The 13,661-nt window shown below is 44.5% G+C and overlaps 1 protein-coding gene across 1 annotated transcript in view; it reads right to left on the reverse strand.

The window, feature by feature from the left end:
• Positions 1-5,505: 5,505 nt before the first annotated feature.
• NFX1 (nuclear transcription factor, X-box binding 1) overlaps positions 5,506-13,661 on the reverse strand; it is a 65,589-nt gene continuing 57,433 nt past the window's right edge. Inside the window, exons 23-24 of the mRNA XM_064169544.1 lie at positions 11,588-11,689; positions 5,506-9,458 (exon numbers count right to left, since the gene is read on the reverse strand). Of these exons, the coding sequence (XP_064025614.1) occupies positions 9,383-9,458; positions 11,588-11,689 (178 nt within the window). The 3' untranslated portion in view covers positions 5,506-9,382. The remainder of the gene's footprint in view (positions 9,459-11,587; positions 11,690-13,661) is intronic.

Here is a 13,661-nt window from a genome sequence, read left to right on the forward strand (position 1 = left end):
GTGCCAGGACTGGGAGGAATGGAGCAAAGCTGGAGGTGAGGAGTCAGCCTGGCCATAAGGCGTGTTCAGCATGAGAGTGGTGAGAGGCTGGAATGGGTTGCCCAGGGAGGTGGTTGAGGCCCCATGGCTGGAGGTGTTTGAGGCCAGGCTGACTGAGGCTGTGGGCAGCCTGCTCTAGGGTAGAGTGTCCCTGGGCATGGCAGGGGGGTTGGAACTGGCTGATCCTTGTGCTCCCTTCTAACCCTGACTGACTCTATGTTTATACCTAGAGTTACAGGACAGGTGGTGGCTACTCAGAACCCACTGCTCTTTTTCAGACTTGTTTGTCTTATGAATGAGTAGAACTTCCCCTTTAAGTGGGAAGCTGTAATAGAACAAAGTCATTTCTTGGGTTTCCTATCCCTTGACAGGCTGTAAGGCCATCCTATTACTTAACTCCCTGTCCACCCTAAGACCAGAAACCCTTCTGTAATTAACCCAGCTACCTGGGCTAACCTGTCCTAAGAGCTGAGGAGCCCACTTTCAAATCAGCTTCTCAGTTCTACTGAGCCTTCAGAGCATTGGCATTCCCACCCACTCCTCTGGGACTTTGCTCACTCTTTGAAGGAGGTCCAATTCTGACTGGAGGTCTACTCCACTTTTGGCAAGAGGGAGAGGCTTCACCAACGTTGCCTTTTCAAAGTGTGACAAAGTGGAGCAAACCTCCTTCATTTCCCCCCACTGTCTAACATGCAAAACTTCTCCACCTGGGAGCTTTGAGGTCATCATGATCTTGAGGCACAATCCACCTACTTCTTCTTTGAGTTCATCTCCCATACTTACTTCAAGCAATTGTGTCCTTCAGTATGCCACCAGAATGGTCTGCCCACACTTCCAAAATGCCTAGGCCAGCTTTGTATTGCAGCTGTGCACAGCAGTAAGAGCTCTTCTCAGTCTTCTCTCTTTGAGGCTGAACAAATGCATTGCCTTCAGCCTCTCCTGACCAGTTTGGTGGTTCTGTGTTTGACTCAGCCCAGTTAAGTCTCTCTCATAGTGGTGAGCCCACAACCAGACCCAGTACTACCAAAGCCACCTCAGGTGCTGAGTGGAGGACAGGAATCACTTCCCTCCACCCACAGCACCATATCTTTCCTAGGGGCTGCCCAGGGAGGTGGTGGAGTCACCGTCCTTGGAGATATCAAAAAAAAAGAGTGGATGAGGCACTTATGTCCAGATGGGTGCCACATATTGTCCCTCAGGACTGGTGCTGCTCATATCTTCAATGATACAGGCTGGATGTTAGGAGAAAGTTCTTGCCAGAGAGAGTGATTTGCCATTGGAATGGGCTGCTCAGGGAGGTGGTGGAGTCACCATCCCTGGAGGTGTTGAAGCAAAGCCTGGATGAGGCACTTAGTGCCATGGTCTAGATGACTGGACAGGGCTGGGTGCTAGGTTGGACTGGCTGAGCTTGGAGGTCTCTTCCAACCTGCTTGATTCTATGAAAGATATGAACTATACTCAGCAGATACCCTCCACCCACAGCACCATGTGCAGCTGGCTGCCCTTCGTACTGGGGTGCACTGGTAAGTGACTTGCAGCTTGCTGCACATCAGCAGCTCCTGCCCACCAGGGCTCTTTGCACAAAGCTGCTGTCTGTGCAATGGGCTCCATCCTGTGCAGCTGCACAGGGTTGTTCCGTCTCAGGTGTGTGCCTGTGTGTACATCTAGGCTGATGCCCAAAGGAATTTCTCCTATAGTCAGGACTGGTAAAAATGAGAGAGCAATGGGATAAAGAAAATCCCAAACATTGATTTGCCATGTCTAGCTGACTGGTCTAGTGCCATGGTCTAGTTGACTGGATAAGGCTGTGTGAGAGGTTGGACTGGATGATCTTGGAGGTCTCTTCCAACTTGTTTGATTCTATGATTGATTCTGTGATTTCATGTGGGGCTTTATCAGCTACTTCTTCATAAATGCATTCCTTCTGTTACTAAGCCCTTAGATGTCAGCAAACAGGTAAGATGCAGCACACCTTGAATGCTGAATGATATGCCCTGAAAGAAACAGACAGGAGTTCTTTCATGGACACTTTGGTGGCATCCAACCCTGGTTTCATTGCTTGCCTGCTTCAATAGATGTAGACTTGCATGAGCCTTTGGTTGAAGTTCTAAGCAGTCACACACACACATACACACTTAATTAGAAGCTTTGGCACCTATTTATTTGATGCCAACTGACTGAAATTAAGCATGAGCCTAAATCAGCACTTACCCCAGGAGTTACTGCACTGACTGAAGATTTTAATTACTGCTTCCTGAAGCAACATTTATTAATATCTGTTAAGAAGCAGGAGACTGACACTGGGTAGGCAATAAACACTGAAATGTTTGAAATTGCTTGTTAAAAAGAGATAAGCTCTCTAGGTGCCCTGGATAGGGAGAATGTAACTTCCTGCCTGCGTTATTTGATAAGCAACCACCTAATAAAGCCTCAATTTTCACCACAGCCTTTAATTTCCTCTCTCCTTTTCTCGTGCAAGAACATGGAAGGGAAGAGGCCAGCATGGCTGAGTTGGGACCTGCTGGTGAAAATAAAGAGCAAGAGGGAACCTGCACAGGCAGTGGAAGCAGGAACAAGTAACCTGGGAGGAGCATCAGAACACCACCTGCTTGTGTAGGGATAGGGTCAGGAAGGCCAAGGCATGGCTGGAGCTGAACCTGGAGAGAGACACAAAGAGTAACAAGAAGGTAGTCTACAACTACCTGAAGGGAGGCTGTAGCCAGGTGGGGTTGGTCTCTTCTCCCAGGCAACCACCAACAGAACAAGGGGACACAGTCTCAAGTTGTGCCAGGGGAGGTCTAGGCTGGATGTTAGGAGGAAGTTGTTGTCAGAGAGAGTGATTGGCATTGGAATGGGCTGCCCAGGGAGGTGCTGGAGTCACTGCCCCTGGAGGTGTTGAAGCAAAGCCTGGCTGGGGCACTTAGTGCCATGGTCTGGTTGACTGGCTAGGGCTGGGTGCTAGGTTGGACTGGATGATCTTGGAGGTCTCTTCCAACCTGGTTGATTCTATGATTCTAAGAAGGGTTCTATGCTTCTATGATGGGTTCTACATGTGCATCAGCCAGCAAAGGGAGGTTAAAGAAAGCAGGTCCCCTCTGAGCAGTGAGAATGGAGAGCTGGTGTCAACAGATGAGGAGAAAGCCTGGCTGAAGTACTCAATAACTCTTTTGCCTCAGTCTTCACTGGCAACCTTGCTCCTCACCCCTCCTACGTCAATGGACCAGTTGGTGAGGGTCAGAGGAGTAAAGTCTCTCCCACTGTAAGACAAGGTCAGGTTCAGGACCACTTGAGGAACCTCAACACACATAAATCTACGTGACCTGATGAGATGCCCCAGCGTCCTGAAGAGACCTGCAAGATGTAGCCACAGTGCCACTTTCTATGCTATTTGAAAAGCCCTGGCAGGTCAGGTGAAGAAGGGAAATGTTGTGACCATATTAAAAAGGGTAGAAAAGAAGGCCCTGGAAACCACCACCCTGCCAGCATCACCTTTGTGCCTGGAATGAGCATGCAACAGATCCTCCTAGAAACTCTGCTAAAGCACATGAAGGGGATGCAAGACAGCCAGCATGGCTTCACAAAGAGCAAGTCCTGCCTCACCAATCTAGTGGCTTCCTATGATGGTGCAAACTACAGCAGGGGACAAGGGAAGACCAAGAGATGTCATCCATCTGGACTTTTGTAAAGCCTCTGACACAGTCCTCCACAAGATCCTTCTCTCTCAACTGGAGAGATATTGATTTGATGAGTGGACTGTGTCATGATAAGAAATTGTTTGGGTGATTGCATACAGAGGATCTAAAGCCTTCCAGTATCTGAAGGGGACCTACAGGAAGGCTGGGGAGGGACTATTGACAAGGTCTTGCAATGACAGGACAAGGGGTAATGGGTTTGAACTGGCAGAGGGGAGATTTAAGCTAGATGAACTGAAACGCACACTCACCCCCTTTGGCTGGAAGCATCCACAGCAAAGTCCTGCTAGAATGTGCTAGTTTGAAGCAGGCTAGAATGTTTTGGTGAGAAGAACCAGATTACAGGCTGTGAAAGGAAAACAAGGCTGATGTCTACTTTGCTCATAGCCTTGCTGAGATGTATAGGAACAAGAAACAAAAACATTAATGTTCACTCTTACTCAGGCTGCTGGCTAAAACTTAATCTCTCTAACCTCACCCTCTGTTTTGGCCTAACCCACTTTGCTTCCTAACCTCTGGCCGAACCTCCATTCTTCCTGGGGTAAGGCTGAGAGGGGTAGGGGGAAGGTGAAGGGGTGGTTGGGAGCCCCTCCTGGGGACTCAGGTTTCTGGGAGGGCTGCTGTGTTTCTGTATTACCTTTTACCTTGTCTAATTCTGTCTATAGCTGTATCTGTTGTAACTCTCTGCTTGTATATTGTGCTAGCTGTAAATATAAGCTTCATTCAATTTCCAGAGCTGGCTGAGTCTAGTCTGGGTGATTTCTAAAGTGTAAGGGGGTGGGGAACACCCAAACCATCACAAAGAATCAAAAGATTTCCAGAAGCCTTTTGGGAGCTGACCTACCAGCAATATGGTCTCCTCTCCTCTGCTCAAGAAGATGCACTCCTTCCAAACATCCCAAAATAACACATCCCAGCATGATGGTTGTTGGAAGTGACCTCTGGAGATCATCCAGTCCAGCCCCTCTGCTAACAAAGAGCAGTCACAGCAGCTTGGCCAGGAGTACGGTGTCCAGGTGGGTTTGGAAACTCTCAGGAGAAGTAGACTCCACAACCTCTCCAGGTAGTGTGCTCCAGGACTCTGGCAACCTGATAGTAAAGAAGCTTCTCCTCCTGTTTAGGTGGAACCTCTTGGGTTCTAGGTTGTGCCCTGTAACTGGGCACCACTGACAAGAGTCTGACCCCATCCTCCCATCCTCTTGACCTCCACCCTTTAGATGAGCATTGAGATGATCTCACAGGATATTAGGGGTTGGAAGGGACCCAAGGAGATCATTGAGTCCAACCCCCCTGCCAGAGCAGGACCACACAGTCTAGCACAGATCACAGAGGAACACATCCAGACAGGCTTTGAAAGGCTCTAGGGAAGGAGACCCCACAACCTCTCTGGGGAGCCTGTGCCAGTAAAGAAGTTACAGTAAATAAGTTCCCCCTTGTCTTTAGGTGGAACTTGTCAAACTGCAACTTACACCCATTGCTCAAGGGAGGTTATCCTTCCCCTGTACTCAACACTGGTCAGGCCACACCTTGAGTACTGTGTCCAGTTCTGGGTTCCTCAATTGAGGTGCTGGAATGTGTCCAGAGAAGGGCAACAAAGCTGCTGAGAGGCTTGGAACACAAACCCTATGAGGAGAGGCTGAGGGAGCTGGGGGTGCATTCATTAAATCTAATGCCTGCAAGGACTTTTAAGTGATACTAGTCCACACTTCACCACCACTCATTTGTAAGTCACCATTACAGTGGAATAGTGGGCAAACAATAAAGGGATAGTAACTTAAAATCCTACATTTTATTGCCAAGTAGCATTTAAGATGACATAGTAAAGGGTTTTGCTGACAATCAAAAAGGTACATTTTTATTCAGACAAATTATCTCTCCTGAACACCTGAATCCCAGTAAGAGAGCAGATAATCCTTACTCTGTTTCCTGGGGAGTCTCTCTTTACTTGGTTCAGTCTCCTTACAGTGTTCATGTAAAAATCAATTTAAATCCAGGAAATCACAGCTCCTATTTCAAAATGTGAGAAAAAGGAATCCGTTTCTTTTCTCTCTAATATCTCAGCCTTCAAACTTTGGACTCCCAAGCTAAAAGCCTGCAAACGATTCCCAAGCACCGAACAACCAATGGAGATTTATTTCAGGAAAAGCAAAGAAAGTAACTTGATAAAAATCAAGTCAAATAGAAAACTTTCAACAAATAACTTAAGAAGAAGTGTTTTAGAACAGTTTTACTTTGCTCAGTTCATTATGCAGCATACTGTACAAAACTGCCACGGGAACAGTGGGATTGAAGTCTGCTTACACGGCTGAGACAATGGTAGGTTAAACCCAAGCACTGAATATTCAGAGCACTTTAAATATGTTCAACAATATAGATAGGTAATAGCACAGCCTACTTGACATACCATTTGTAAAGCACTTCATGAAGTTGCATGTATTCCAACTGACATCACAACCTGTTGCAAAAGATGCTTAGTGGAGGATGCTCTTTTCCAACACACTGACAAGGAGCAATATTTATTCTTAGAGCTGTGGAAAACAACGAGCAAGCTTTAAGACTTGGATCCCAGTGATGTCAGTAGGATTTTTGCCATGGACTTGGCTGACAAGTGGATTTCTTCTATACACTTGTTTTTCTATTAGATAAAAGGCCAGCTTAGACTTACAAAACAGCTATTGGATTGGTTTTTGTTTTCCATGAGGCACACGTGCAATATGAAGATAAGTTATCATAGATATCAAAATTACAGCCTTTAGTACTACTCCATATGAAAGTCACAGCTATGCTGCAGCAAAAGCAAACCAGAACAGAGAGGAAAGCACCACTGTTAAACTTTGCTGAGTTCCTTCTTAAGGCTGTGTCACCATGTCCTGGGAAGACATCAAGACTTTCTTTTTGGTATGACTGTCTCAGGTAAATGGTATCACCTTTTTAACCAAGTTATTAAAATGCATTTCAAACAGAAATGTTTCTGTACCTGTGCCTGGCTTCCTACCTAGAGACACCTTCCAACAGCCATGACTTAGAGGTGCCTAACATACAGATCTAGAAAAGGTCCATACACTCACAGAGCTAACAGGCTTGGCAATGAGATTACCCCTTCTCAGTGGGAACAGGTTTGTTAATAATTATTAGTCTCACCTTGAGAAAGTGAAGATTACCTGGGTTTTCTTATTAAAAACACCTGACAGAGTAACTGCCTGCTGAAGTGCATCTCACCAGAGTTCCTGTTTTTTCATGAGCTAAACATAATGCTAGTAAAGCCATTCAAATGTTACAGTTCATATCAGAGGTGTCAGTGAGATGTTTCAGGTTGAAGATTCATGTGAAACTGGGTGGAAGTTAATGTAACACAGCTGAAGCCTATTATCAGCTAAATCACTTTGGGATTCTGTCATGTTAGGTTTACACCTATACACAGATGCACCACCTGTGTGTGCTCCAGAGGACCTGCACCTAACTTCAGACTCTCTTTGCCAGTAGTGTGTGTAAGCTCCTGTTGCAAACTGACCTATGCAGTATAACTGTGTACCTGCCCTAAGAGGTGTTACCTGCTTGAAAACAGCATTATATCAACCTAGCTCTTGAGCTTCAAGCCCAGAATTAGCCTTTGCCTAGCCACACTGAGCTCCAGCCTGCACACACTGGAGCACACCCCTCAGTGAAGAGAATGAAGAAATACATTCCTAGGAAAATGCCCAGCAATGTATTCCTTCAGCTGAACTTAGTGATTCTACACTGCTTTCCTAAGTTCAGTTTCAAACATTGATTTCTTTGTAGAAATTAAGGACAAGTTTATTAAGCTCTATTAATTTTCTTTTCTGTTCACAAAATTAGGCAAGAAAGGTAACCAATTGCAAGCACTACATGTAAATTAGAAGCCTGAATTCTCTTAAGGCTTGAGAATTCTGACAGTTTTCACCTGCAGTGTATGTGTTCCTAACACTTGCAAAGGTTTCAGATGGCAATTTAAGACTGCACACAAAAATACCAGGCAATACTAGCACACATTTCAACTTGCAGGACACTTTGGGGCATAGATATGATCTGCAAAATTTGCTGCTCATTCTTTCCTGTTCCACCAGCTATTCAAGATGAAATGCAGCCAAAGAAAGCTTTGCCTTTAAGGCTATGGTAACTGTTAGGTGAATCTAAGCATGGAGAACTGCCTTCCATCTCATGCCTTTCCATGTGTGCAACACATCTCACACTGCACTGCAGTGAGCAGGCTGAAAGATAAACATGACAAGTCCTCTGCTGTAACTGTTCCTTTGTTAGGCTAAGCCACTTCTAGCAGCAGCCTCTGATGCTGTACTGGGGACTCCCCTCTAGAGCTAAATGTAGCCAGCCACAATGAACAAGGAGGGCATCAGTGTCAGTTACTGAAGTCACTAGGTCAAAAAGCCTTCTCCTCAAGTAAACAGATACTAGTCAAGTTCAGAGCTGTGCTGCCTCTTCTGATCAGACCTGCACTTTCCTCTCCCGGAGAGCTACTCACTTGCCTTAATTCATCATCTGGAAACAATTCAGCATCTCTGAGACCATTCTGGTGTCTTTCACTGTTTAAACCATTGTCCCATTTAGTTGATGGCATTTCCCATACAACAAAGATCTTCCACTGCCAAGCAACTTGGCTGGTCTCATGAATTTGACAAATGCTGTTCCAAATTCATAGCACACTCGGATCAAGCTTTATGCAGTCACTGTAAACTTGCACAGTACAGGAAAAGAAAATGTAACACTCCCCCCCCCCAATAAAATCATGCAAAAAGAAACCCCAGAAGACCAATCAATCAAGCCAAAATATCTAAATACAAATCAAAGCAAACAGAACATCAAAATTATATATAAAGACTGATTTTGTTCAAGGTCTTCGACAACAAAGTAGTCATTTCCTTGCAGTGTTTTGTTTTGTTTGGGTGTTTGGAAATGTGTTTCTTGGGGCTGCTGGGTTTTCCTTTTTGTTTTGTCTTATTCTTGTTTGGGATTTTTGGTTTGGCCTTGTGGAGTTGGGTTTTTTTTGGACTGGTTTTTACACATCAAATAAGTCTTAATTCCTCACCATCCTCAAATCCTGGCTCTTCAGATACCAAAGGAATTCTGTGCTCTTCATGGGCATTTAGTACATATACTTGGACTCAGTTTGGTTATTTCCTTCCATGTAGAAGAGCAGTTCACATTCTCAAGTTTACATTAGCACAAAAGTGAATTAATAAAATATGAAAATACTTTAAAGAATACTCTCAGTGTTTTCAACACAGAATCTTTCTCATCTATTTGAAGTTGCGTGAGATATGTCAAAATAAATCTTTTGGGACTTATCATTGTCCTTACTACTGCCAAAAATATATCTTTGCTTACCAGCTTTCTTGCTTGAAAGGCATCAATGGAAATCTACACCCTTCTAACAGCACATCAGATAAAAAAATTGCACCAAACCAGGTTTAAAAAGCTAGACTACAGCAGTTATTCTGCAGTTCAACTGTAAAACTCCCTCACTCCTGGAAGTATCATGAGCAACCTGACTTTGGATCTTACATCATGAATGTGCAGAACAACTGATCACTTGACAGATAATCAGAAAGCACCTCACACAATAAGTTGCTATCTTCACCTCTAAGTTTCTATAGCATAATTTTATACCAAGCACTTCAGTCCTGGACATCGAAGTAGTCAATGACTGGCTCTTCTTTTAATGGCTTGGATAAACCACTGTTTCCACTGCTCCTGAAATTGTCAGAGTAAGAGAGGTTATTCATCCACATGAAAAACAAGACACAAAGCACACTGCAAATACAAACCTCCCACATCATCTCAGAGCACACACGCACACTGCACTAGTACAGAGCATGCATTGCTACAATATGTATTAATGGAAGCCCCCTAGAGCTGCAGTGGCCAAGGGAAGCCCCCTAGAGCTGCAGTGGCCAAGGGAAGCCCCCTAGAGCTGCAGTGGCCAAGGGAAGCCCCCTAGAGCTGCAGTGGCCAAGGGAAGCCCCCTAGAGCTGCAGTGCCCAAGGGAAGCCTCCTAGAGTTCCAGTGGCCAAGGGAAGCCCCCTAGAGCTGCAGTGGCCAAGGGAAGCCCCCTAGAGCTGCAGTGGCCAAGGGAAGCCCCCTAGAGCTGCAGTGGCCAAGGGAAGCCCCCTAGAGCTGCAGTGCCCAAGGGAAGCCCCCTAGAGCTGCAGTGGCCAAGGGAAGCCCCCTAGAGCTGCAGTGCCCAAGGGAAGCCCCCTAGAGCTGCAGTGCCCAAGGGAAGCCCCCTAGAGCTGCAGTGCCCAAGGGAAGCCCCCTAGAGCTTCAGCATTAATGGAAGCATCCCAGAGTTCCAGTATTAAAGAGAAGCCTCCTAGAGCTCCAGTATTAATGGAAGCATCCTAGAGTTCCAGAAAGCTTTTCTTAACTGGTTTCCAGGAAAAAAAAAAACCCTTATCTAATTTATGAAATGATTGTGTGGCTGAATTGGCATAATTTGTTTGGGGTTTTAACCAGAAAATACTAGGTACTGGTAATATTTGTTACAAAAGTGATACTGAAGACTAGATGGCCAATGTGCTTTTTCAGAAGAAGGAGCAAAAGAAATACTGTACAAGTGAGCTGATGATAAATCTCTTTTGCTTTTAAATGCAGGAATAACAGGAAAAAAAACCAAACCAAAACCCACCAATACCAAATTCAAACTGTGGAAAGGTTTTTTTCCTAGGAGACAGTATGAGATCTGATAGAAGAGTCTGTAGAATTAATCACTTCTAAAGCAATTTCACTTCAAGCTAAATGCCTAAGGCCCTTGTTTTACTTCATTTTGCCATGTAAGACCCTTTTACTGAAGCCAGGAATATCAAAGTGGAAATAAAGAGTAACAGCTTTTAAAATTCACATTGAGTTGCACTACAAGGAACTGTTGTAGATGCTTAGTTCTGAAACAAGTTCCTTTTTCTCCTTTGTATTCCAGCAGCACCTTAAATACCCAATAGCTACTGTAGCAGTTACTACAAAACTCAGCTGTCCCTTTCTGCAAATGGTAGTTTCACAGAACATGGCTTAGGTGGGAGAAAAAGCTCCAAAAAGTAGACTGGAACAAAGAATAAACCAGACATGAAAAAAAAACAAACCCTGAGATGACTACAGACAGCTGAAGCTGGCAGTTCAGACCAAGCAAAAACTGTTGCATTAGATTGTTCACCAAAAAGCCTTATCCATCCCAGCTTCAACAGCTCTCACTATCAGAGAAAAATGGTGGTTCACCTTTAGTCAGGTAGTCCTTTCTGCACAAGAAAAATACCTTTGCTACCTGTCCAAATAAATATATTATCCTTTTACACGGGACAGTTACAAGGAAAAATCATCCCAGAACCTCCAACAGAGGCATTTCTTCCCAACTTTGTTTTAATCATCCCAAAACCTCCAACAGAGGCATCTCTTCCCAACTTTGTTTTTGCAGTACAGACTAGATAAGATATCCATAGCAATTGTTACATTGCTCCATCCCAAAACCTCCAACAGAGGCATCTCTTCCCAACTTTGTTTTTGCAGTACAGACTAGATAAGATATCCATAGCAATTGTTACATTGCTCCATCCCAAAACCTCCAACAGAGGCATCTCTTCCCAGCTTTGTTTTTGCAATAGAGACTAGATAAGATGTCCACAACAATTGTTACATTGCTCTTCCCATACCACACCAATTCTACACTTCCTTAGCACTCTGTAGGAGTCTTACTCCTATGGAAAGCCACACAAGTGGCTGCAAACTCCAAGGCTGTGTGTGGGTAGGGAAAACAAATGGGAATTATGAAGTTGAAGCTAAGGAAGAGTCTCCTCAGATAACTTAGCATAGAATTGAAGAATGCTGTTTCTTACTTATCTGCTTGTTTGTAATGAGGAATAGGAGGTGGAGGCCTGCTCTGCATTTCTTTGTCTAGCACAGAAGTCAAGCTATTGCTGGGACAAATGGATTTCCCTCTAGAAAAACAAAAGAAAGATTATTTCACTCAACAGGACATTACATTCACCAAAAAGTTAGGGTTGTACTCATAAGTAGCAGAGTTCATACCTGTATACTTAAATCATTCATTCAACTGTTTAGTTTTCCAACTCCAGAGATCAATGCTGCACAAAGGGCATTTTGATTACCAAAAGCAACATAGCCAGTTTCCAAAACAGAGCATTCTTGATGGCTGTCTAGAAACATGTGAGTGTGGCTGCCCAAACTCACTGTGCTCTGTGAATTGCACTCCTCTTTTTCTACTCAGAAGTGTACAACACAACCAACTCTTCAAACACCAAAAATGCAGTCCTTGCATTCTAAAGCAACACAGATCTGGTCTTCCACAGAACAGAAATCAAAAGCAACAACTGGGCATCATGTGAACACAGTTCACTGCAGTTTCACTAAGTGCTATCCAATGTTTTGGAAACATTCTTCCACCCTGTCAGCAAGTCCTGTTAAACTTGTTTATCATTCTGCACTCAAAGCAGCCCTGCTAGGCAGCACTTTCACAGGAACAATGCAGTGGCACTGCCTCTTCCTTATCAGACAGCTCAGGTGAAAAACAATGACACAGAATTGTAGAATCAACCAGGTTGGAAGAGACCTCCAAGCTCATCCAGGCCAACCTAGCACCCAGCCCTAGCCAGTCAACCAGACCATGGCATTAAGTGCTCCATCCAGGCTTTGCTTCAACACTTCCAGGGATGGTGACTCCACCACCTCTCTGGGCAGCCCATTCCAATGCCAATCACTGTCTGCCAACATCCAGCCTAGAGACCTCCCCTGCCACAACTTCACACTGTGTCCCCTTCTTGTGTTGCTGGTTGCCTGGGAGAAGAGACCAACCTCACCTGGCTACAACCTCCCTTCAGGTAGTTGTAGACAGCAATGAGGTCACTCCTGAGCCTCCTCTTCTGCAGGCTAAACACCCCTAGCTCCCTCAGCCTCTCCTCACAGGGCTGTGCTCCAGGCCCCTCACCAGCTTCATCACCCTTCTCTGGACACCTTCCAGCACCTCAACATCTCTCTTGAATTGAGGAGCCCAGAACTGGCCACAGCACTCAAGCTGTGGCCTGACAGTGCTGAGTACAAGGGCAGAATAACCTCCCTTGTCCTACTTTCCAGTCACTGTTATGATTTAGATGAAAGACTGAAAAACCTTTCCATAATCAGCATCTTTTCCTTCATTCCTCCCAACTTTTCTAGGGGCAAATAAGCTAAACAAATTGAAATTGCTAAACCTTGTCAATTTCTTACCCTTTTTCCATTCTCCTGTAAACTCACACTACTGACATTTGAAGACCAAAATACTTCTTGTACATTAAACTGAATTGCTTTCCTATTTCTATTTGAATAGTTTATATTGGACATGAGGAAAAAGTTCTTCACCAGAAGACTTGCCAAGTTCTGGAACAGGCAGTCCAGGGAAGTGGTGGAGTCCACATCCCTTAAGGGGTTTACAAACTGTGTACATGTGGTGCTGAGTGACATAGCCTATTGGTGACCTGGCAGGGCTAGATTAAGGGTTGGACTTGATGATCCTAAAAGTCTTCTCCAATCTCAATGATTCTCTGAACCTATGTCCACTGCTAGGTATTTCCTCCTTGTTTACTTCACTAATGAACTTCTGAATAAAGTCTTCCCAGAGCCAAGTCCTCTAGACTCAGAGATTCTGTGTTTACTAACCACATTAAATTCCTACTTTCAAATTCATCTTTTTCCTCTCAAAATTATTTTGAATAGCAAAAAATGCTGCAAAACAATGGCTTGTCCACTGCAATAACTCCAGGAATGTGCATCTGGTAAGAATTCCATGCTTTGTCACATGCTTGGCAGTTGGCACTTTTATCTCATTTCCCTCAGAGCTCTAAGCAGTTGAAATTTCACATCAGTGAAAGGCTACTTGAAAGATACTTCCACTTGAAAAAAAGGAATAGAATCACA

The sequence above is a fragment of the Pogoniulus pusillus genome, chromosome 32 (assembly GCF_015220805.1).
Source record: "Pogoniulus pusillus isolate bPogPus1 chromosome 32, bPogPus1.pri, whole genome shotgun sequence".
NCBI classification, from domain to species: Eukaryota; Metazoa; Chordata; class Aves; order Piciformes; family Lybiidae; genus Pogoniulus; species Pogoniulus pusillus.